This window comes from Gossypium arboreum, chromosome 13 (genome assembly GCF_025698485.1).
Source record: "Gossypium arboreum isolate Shixiya-1 chromosome 13, ASM2569848v2, whole genome shotgun sequence".
Classification (NCBI taxonomy): domain Eukaryota; kingdom Viridiplantae; phylum Streptophyta; class Magnoliopsida; order Malvales; family Malvaceae; genus Gossypium; species Gossypium arboreum.
Window position 1 is genome coordinate 119,485,574 of NC_069082.1, and position 8,763 is coordinate 119,494,336.

Sequence of the window (8,763 nt, forward strand, 5' to 3'; positions counted from 1 at the left end):
CACACATTGATAATTTATGTATCACATTAAACATTTTATTAAAGTACAAATATCAAATATGGCCTTATCCATAAAACTTATAATAATAAATTATATATAATTTTAAAGCTTCATTTATTACATACACATTTTCTACTTTTAAAGAATTCAAATGTTTTTCTTTAGAAACATATTTTACGATTTGTTTTAAAATATTCTAACAAATCATATCCTCTAATAATCATTAATTGAATTGGTTTTCTAATCTATATATATATATATATATATATTTAAATATTATGATTTAAAAGAGATAAGCAAAATATTTTGATTTGCATGGAGTGGTGGTTAAAACTTTTAATCGATAACCGCTTAACTCAAGTTTATATATAAATTGTGAGTAAAAGGAAATTTAAATATATAAATACTTTATATTAAAAATATTAAATGTACTTCAATTGAGAATATTGAAATAAAACTTTGGTTGAAGAGGTAAATAAAATTTTATAAATATTCATAATACGAGTTCATTATCAACATTTGTAACTTTTTATTGATTTTTTAAAAATATGAAAAGAGACAAAAACATCATCGTAATAATATAACTTATTTAAAATATGTAAAATTATTTTAATAACTTTCCTAACTGAATTGATGTCAAGTTCACTCGTGATATTAATTTGCATTTAAACGATAATATTGATAATTTATTTAATTATAGAACATAAAATATACCACAAACGAAACATCTTCCATGTGTATTTTAATTTTATGATCAGTCCAAGTTTTCAAATAGAAGTTTGAGGAGTTTATAAGTTATGATGAAAAGATAAGGAAAATTACATATACATGAGACTAATTTTGACCTTTTTTCTTTAAATACAAACCTAGTGTTACAGGCTTGGAGCTTTACGCTCTGAAATTTCGAATCCGATCTTAAATCTGCTGTGCGAGTCTCGGGCTCGGTCGACCACACGCTGACTGTGACACTAGTAAATGGTTAATGTGGAAGCCAAGAGAGCGAAAGCAACGGATTGAAGTGTTACAGATGCTGGCATCTTACCGCTATCTTTTCGGAAGAACATCCCTTGGTATATCGGTAGGTTGATGAAAACCAAAACGTAGCAAAGAAGTATCTGAAAACCGAATACGTCAAAAATCTTCATACGAGCATCACCAATGGCAACATTGTTTGTTACTACCGCAATGAGTCCGAGCAGATTGAAAAGTGCGAGCGTAGCTAAAACCGTGAACATTGGTGACCAAGTCCCGAACTCCATGATTTCTTGCTCATATCTCCGGTGTACATCATCGTCAGCCACTTTTCCGGTGATGGCAAAGGCCGACTTCGAAAACCCAAAAAGTTTGAGGATGTGGTCAATGGCGGCAAAGAGGTAGGAAGTTGTTCTTTTGAACATCCACATCCTCTGTTCATTCAACCAACCTCGGACTGTGCCCCCCAACCATACATATTCCACAAGACTGTGAACTCGGTGGACAAAGATGACATACAAATATGGTATACCCCAAGAACTCGATATCTAGTAATTCACAAAAAAAAAAAAAGTTACGATAATTTTGAACATGACACCCAAAAAATAACTACAACACGACAATAATCTATAAAAATCCTTAAATAAACACCATAACTAGATTAGCCAGTTGAACGGAAAATAAAAGAATAAAGTTGAACGTTATCGTACCTTAGGAAACAAAGAGATGCCTCTAAACAGGCAAAAAGAAGGCACAAAAACATAGTAAAGGGTAGCAAAGCAGTTTGGGGCCCAGAGATTGTAGATGCAATAAGAAAGCTGAAGTTTGAGAGGCATGTTTGGACGACCGTACACGAAAGGACAATGCTTGGACAGAAGGATTTGAAGTTCACCTTCGCCCCATCTCTTGTGTTGTATTAAAGTATCCAACAATGTTGTGGGACCCATTCCCAAGAAGGCTTCCCTTTGAGGATTAAAAAATACAGACCGCCAACCTTTGCTTTGTATGGACATTCCTGTCAGTACATCTTCCACTAAACTCTCATATTTCACTCCCTTCTGCAATCAGCCTAATATGTTGGTATAAAATTTAATACACGAGAAAAATAATTAAAATATGAGAGGAGAGAAAAGAAAAGACCTCTTTTCCCCATGGTGTATTCTCCTCGTAGGTACAACTTGCAAGAGCTTTGCAGTCTTCTTCATTGAAACTTGCACTTCCTATGATTTTTTTATCATATTTCATTGCCTTCAATTCAACTGCAAGTTCCTCGCTATACTTCATTCCACTAAGACTTTCTCTTCTATGAACACAACCAGTTCCAACATAGCAGGGCCCTCCATTCCCATCAAATCCTGCAAGCTCAAGCTTTGGTATATAGATACATTCAAAATTAAAATCATCAATTCTCTCATTGATAGCTAACTTTAATCATGATATTGAAACATTTAAGATTGAACCCTCAGTTTAATTCGGTTATACAACCATCTTTAAAAGGTTGTATTTATTATGTCCGGGATTCCAATTCTAGCATGCACAATCCTTTCTATTCTTAGACTACAAAATCTTTCATACCAAAAAGGAAAAAAGAAATAGTAACTTTGAAGAATCCAAGGCTTAGGCTGGCTGATTTACACAACCTCTTTTAACAGGTGTGATGGCATTTAACAAATTTGAGCTTGAATTCTGGCATTTACAATTTGTTTATGATCTAAAAAGATATGAAACTTCTTGTACCAAAAAAAAAAATATATGAAATGTTGAAAATTTTGTTGGTATTTGGTGCTCACCTTCATTAGAACTCTCAAGGAACCATAAATTTCATTTTCAGTGAGGTTATCAAAAGCCTGTGGATATTGGACATAAGCAATTTCATGTCCATTTCCTTCATCCAAAAAGAAGCAAAGTGCATCCCTGATTGCTTTGGAATTATTTGAAAACATATCGCAATCTACATTAAGGATAAATGGTGCGTTGCTTACTTTCGAAGATACCCTTATCTGTTCATTCACATATTCAAGAATTAATGCTTTCAATATATATATACACATTCAAGAGATATAAAATAGTCATTTAATTCAACGAAGTATTTATATATAAATACTTATTATTTAAACTTAAGGTGAATATTGAATATAAACATATCTCCAACTTAAATCTATTCAAGGATTAAGTTATTTATCTAGATCAATTTATATAAATAAAATATGATCCAAACCAACTCAACCTAACTTGTGTTACTATTTATTAATAAAAATTATTTTTATTTAGATTTTGAAATATGAAGCATGCAAGGGCTAACTAAATTTGACTAAAGAAATATAAATTTTCCTCCAACGAGAAAGGATTATATGAATATGTGATTTTTTAAAAAATTCAAAACCAACTAAAAATTCTAAAAATCAGGAGAAAAAATTTGATTTGTTATTCTCCTATTGGAAAAGGATAGAGATGATGTGAAATTACAGTTTCATACAATCCCTTCTCTACTCCAATTTATGGACAGTGTTCTACTAAAAGCTAATTTGACAATGCTTTTGAAAAGTGTTATGAAAAAATGCTTTTGAAAAGTTTGGTTTAAAATTTAAATGTTTAGCATCGCTGTCAAAAAGTACTCTTGAAAAATAAAATGTCTATTTTAGACATGTTATTATCAAGTAACAAATATGTATTTAAATAATATTTAAATTAGTTAATATTATTATATTTTAATAAAATATAAAAAATTATTATAACTTGTTATTAATATTTTAATATATAAAATATAAATTTTAAATATTTTTAAGCAATAAGTATTAATTATTTATAAAATTTAATTAGAATATATAAACTATATTTTAAATATTTAAATATAACCATTAAATATTTATAATTAGTATTTTATTTTTTATTTTTAATTAATGATTTTAACACATTTGTAATTAAGCATCAAGAAAAAAATACTATGTTATTAGAGGGTAAAAAGTAATTAAGTACTAAAATACTTTTGGGAGAGGAAAAATTAAAAATTTTAACTTCTACTTTTCAGAAGTATTTTTGAAAAGTTAAAAATTTCAGCAAAAAAATAACTCGTTTAGCACCGTTTTTCTTCTAAAAATGCTTTTGGAGTCAGAAGTATTTTTCTTAAGCGCTGCAGAAGAAGCCCTAACTCATATTCGCATGTGTATAAAAGAGAAATATTGGAAGAAAAGTATAAAAAAAGATTGGAGTAACCATAAATATAGAAGGCTTACTAATGCATTCAAGGCGCCAGCTTTGAAATTATGGTGGATTTGAGGTCTCTTTTCACGTGCCAAATATACAAGGGTTGGCAAAGCTTTTCCTTCAATATCAATGGCGTTAGGGTCTCTTCCATCAATCAAGATCTACAATTAAGTTTTTAAATGCAGAATTAGAGGCAATTATTATAAGGTAGGAGTGAAATGTAGTAGTTATAAGGTTTGCGATCCAAAAGTATAAAAAAAAAATAAATTGTAGCAAATTACTTGAAGAATGGATGGATGATGATGTCGACTAAGAACAAAATCCCATTCATCGAATCCATTGTGTTCTTTGCGTCTGTACGCTGGAACTTTGCCCAAACTTGTGATGCTTTCAATCCTATTCTTCATGTCTTCGTATGATTTCTATAATTCATACCAAAATAAAAAATCTATTCTTACACAAAATTGAAACATCTACAAATTTAATTCATTTATTTTATGTAATCATTTTTTATGCAATGACATCCATTTAAATCAAACTAGACTACCATACATGTATTCATTGTACAAGAGTCAATCCAAAGGGCATAAGCATCCCCTTTGATTAAAATGAATTTTTCTTGTTTTAATTTAAACATTTTTTTTAGTAAAATACAATAACATGGTAAAGCTCAAAATTAAAAATACAATTAATGCGATTCAACCCGAACAACACTTGAAATGGTGAACATCATACCATTACGGTGAATAACTATATATTTTAGGATCATCCTAAAATAAGTTATTTCTTTAATTTTTTATAAATAATAAAAATATAAGTTAATAGATAATATAATTACATTTTCATTCTCCAAAAGTTAAAAAAATTGTTTAATCTCTTAAAAATTTGAAATCATAAATTAACATATGATAAGATTAAAATATAATTTAATTATGTCCCTCAAGGGTGAAGCCAAAAAAATTTCAAGGACCAAAATTAAATTGTATTATTTTACCAGAGTTAAAATACAATTTCTCTATTTTAATAGTTTATATTTTTATATTTCTTTAAAGAATTTAATCAAAATTTTATTATTTTTAAAAACAAATCAAATACAATTTTACCATTAACTAATTTAAAACTTTATAAATTCAAAACATAAAAAACCATTTTAGAAATTGCCGCCGCCCTAAATTTTGTTCTCTAGATTTATCTTTGACCGTTGATTTATATAGTAAATGTTAGTGTCCAATATTTTGGCTGATTTACTCATGTATGTTGAAAAAAAAATGATATTTAATCATCTATATTGATTTTTAAAAATTTATCAATATAAGTTGTTTTAGAGAAAGAGAAAATGAGATTTATTGGGCCCTAAAATCACATCCTGTAAGTTACATTTTCATTGAAATACATAATTTAACTCATTTGCTTAGATAGTTAAATATTAATATTTTTACTGTTGAATCTTGGATTCGATTTCTCTCTTTCACAATTTTATTTTTATTTCATGTTATTTTATTTTTTGTTTTTAATTAATATTTTAATATATTCTCTCTTTTGTTAGATTGTTAGACAATTATTGTTTCATCCTTGAATCCAGATTTGATTACTCTTATAAGGTTTTTTGATTTTTTATTTCATTTGTTTAAAGTTTTTAATTAATATTTATAATTATTTACAAGATTTTTTGTATTTTTATTAATAACTCTTTTATTTATAAAATCAAATAATGATTGTGTAATTCTTTTATATATTTTCCTTTATATATAATATTTATATATCAAATATTTATTTTCTCCACCTATATTGTGGTATGGTGATTTCTAATATGGATTGAAAAATAAATATATATTTACTAAAAATATTGATTTTATAATCATTATTTGATTTTATAAATAAAAAATATTAATTAAAAAGATAAATTAAAAAATAAAAATATTAATTATAAATATTAATTAAAATAATAATAAAAATTTGAAATAATATGAAATAAAAATACAACTATAAAACAGAGGATCAAACTCAAAACTCAATTAACAAATACACAAATATAAAACCATCTGATAAAAAAGCTAAGTAATTAATTTTAATAAAATAATTGACATGATAAAACGCGTTTTTTTTATCTATCCAAAATAAAATATATCAATAAATTTCAAAATCAAAATATCATTTTTTTCCAGCAAAATTAACCCAATATTTTGTTTGTATTAGAGATAGAGAAGTTGATTAAGACATGTTGTTGAACCGGTCTTCGACCTCTCAGCATCATATATGTAAATTGTTACATCTATTTTGGAAGCATATATCTACTAATATGGGGAAGCAACATATGTACATATAAAACTACCATAATATAAAAATAGTATTACAGTACACCTAAATCTAATTTAACTTCAATCTAACATCATACGATCAAGACTTGCCCTGTTAATTTTAAAAAATTATTTTATACGAATTATTGAGTGAATTAATTTTTAAACACCGAATAGAATATATGCTATCCTTCAACTTTGAAAAAAAAAGCTTTAAAAAATGATCAATCATAACCTAGGAAGAATATGAATTTATTAGTGTTGGATTAAATCGAGTGAAATAAAATTCAAGTTAAGTCAAATTTAGTAAGAGTGTTCGAGTTAAATTAAAAAATTAAACATATTAAATTAAAATCTTATCACAATATAACTAATTTTATGTTAGAGCACATCAATTTGAAACTATATATATTTTAAAACATTTTCAAAGTAAAAAAAAAAACTTTAACGTAGTAAACTTTAATCATTATTTAACTTATTTAGGTCTCTAAAATTATTATTTTAAAAAATTTAAAATTTTCACTTTCTTTATGTACTTTTTAGATTTTTTAAAGTTTTTTTTAAATTTTATAAATATTTTGAATTTTAAACATTATTTTAAATTCTATTTTTATAATTTTATTGGAGGAGAGATCAATTTTTCATTTTAAAATTAACGGAGAACAAAGTAGTATTTATATCAATTTATTATTCAAATAGTAAATTTTAACTTGATTTAAACTCAAACTTAAATAATTTATTTAAATTAATTCAAAAAATTAAATAACTCAAATTATTTAATTTAATTTTTTTATTTTTCGCACTCATATTCTGTAACTCTCGAAACAAATATATATAATTATTCTGAATAAACGAGTTACCTTGATGATTAACCACTCATTGGCCATGAATACATCATCCACTGGTTCAGGAGTGGTCTGGAAATAAGCCTCAGGAGATGTGGGCTCTACTTTCAGCTTTCTGCAAAACGGAAGCCATAGCTGGGCAAACCGTGAAGCTTCTAATAAAGCATAAAATGTCAAATCGGAGCAACCATCATCAGATAAATAGACGCTTAGCTTATGAGGTGGGTAGTCATAAGCCATGACCGATAACACTGTGCTGACCACCATCGTTGGTGGCTCTAATCTTGGGTCTGCCGTGCACACAAATATGTCTACTCCTGGCAATTCTTCGTCTTCGAACCTGTAAGAAACAAGCAAGCGTTAGGAACAAGAGAAAGGGAATATCTGGAGAGACAGAGTGAAGGAGATGACGACCTGGAAGAGAGTCTGTCTTTGAAAGTGGAACGAAAGACAGGGTTCCACTTAACTATTACAGTGATGAAGAAATAAAAACTAAACCAAAGTTCAGCTACGAACATTCCGACCCAAACCCATCTCTCTGTCACTGGAAAATAGCTCACTCTATGGAAACAAATGAAGCAGATGCCTATGAAGATGGAAGCTGCGTAGGAGCGGAAGAAGACAAGTCCCCCAGCCGGCTTTGTTTCAAAAAGAGGAAGATACCCATTTTTACCCATTCTTTCCTCCTCTCCCTCTCTCAACTCCTTTGATTCAAATGAGTAGAGTGTAGAGAGTTGATTTTTCATATATGTATAAAGACTTCAGAAAAATCTTAGAAACCACAATGACAACAACTGGGGCAAGGTTACGTGACTTTCTGAGATTCTTTCTTATAAAAGGTTAATTTTGAAAAGAAATTAACATCTTTAAAATATTTTAATTATATCTATTTTTACAATATTTATTTTTAAAATTGTTATATAAGATTTGACATGTAATTCAATAGTTTTATCCTGTTATCAACACCTCAAATTATATCCTTCATTCTAAATTAGTCCATAAACTTTAAAAATTCTAATTGTATCGCCAAACTATTAATATTTTATCAATTAAGACCTTCAATTATTAAAAATATTAAATTACATGTCAAATTTTATATAACAATTTAAAATGAAAATTTTAAAGGAAAGTAAAACGTTATCGCATATATTTTAAAAGGAAAAACTAAAAAAAAGTAAAATCGGAAAAAGAGGAGAGAGAATGAGCAATAAAATTTTGTAAAAGTTTCAGAATCAAAATTTTTACGGTATTTAATTTTCTTTAAACTCTTCACTTTATACTATACTATATAAGATTTGACATGCAAATTAATGGTTTTAATATTTGAAAGACATGATTAATATAATATTGATAGTTTAAGGTGCAATTAGAATGTTTTGACATTTGGAGATCGATGACCATAGTTTGGGGTTTTAATGCAATTAACCCTATATAAATTCTAAATA

At 27.3% G+C, this 8,763-nt stretch overlaps 1 protein-coding gene across 2 annotated transcripts; it reads right to left on the reverse strand.

Annotated features, from left to right (window-relative positions):
- Positions 1–711: 711 nt before the first annotated feature.
- Positions 712–8,154, reverse strand: LOC108461345 (cellulose synthase-like protein E6). Of its 2 annotated transcripts, XM_017761164.2 has the most exons (9): positions 7,733–8,154; positions 7,334–7,658; positions 4,458–4,598; positions 4,206–4,337; positions 2,763–2,972; positions 2,113–2,340; positions 1,683–2,030; positions 1,043–1,520; positions 712–960 (listed from the first exon to the last, which is right to left on the reverse strand). In XM_017761164.2, the coding sequence occupies exons 1-9, from the start codon at positions 8,062–8,064 to the stop codon at positions 755–757; spliced, it is 2,400 nt and encodes a 799-aa protein (XP_017616653.1). In that variant the 5' UTR covers positions 8,065–8,154; the 3' UTR covers positions 712–754. The 2 variants fall into 2 exon arrangements, with proteins under 2 accessions (XP_017616653.1, XP_017616654.1); XM_017761165.2 differs by having other exon boundaries at positions 712–1,520.
- Positions 8,155–8,763: the final 609 nt, after the last annotated feature.

What these genes read in the sequence shown, in the direction of transcription:
- LOC108461345 (XM_017761164.2), bottom strand. Translation starts at nt 8,064, where the DNA reads ATGAAAAATCAACTCTCTACACTCTACTCATTTGAATCAAAGGAGTTG. An exon ending in CTGGCGCCTTGAATGCATTA is followed by an intron (nt 2,973 to 4,205) that starts GTAAGCCTTCTA and finishes GTGAATGAACAG; the next exon opens with ATAAGGGTATCTTCGAAAGT. An exon ending in GCATCTCTTTGTTTCCTAAG is followed by an intron (nt 1,521 to 1,682) that starts GTACGATAACGT and finishes GTGAATTACTAG; the next exon opens with ATATCGAGTTCTTGGGGTAT.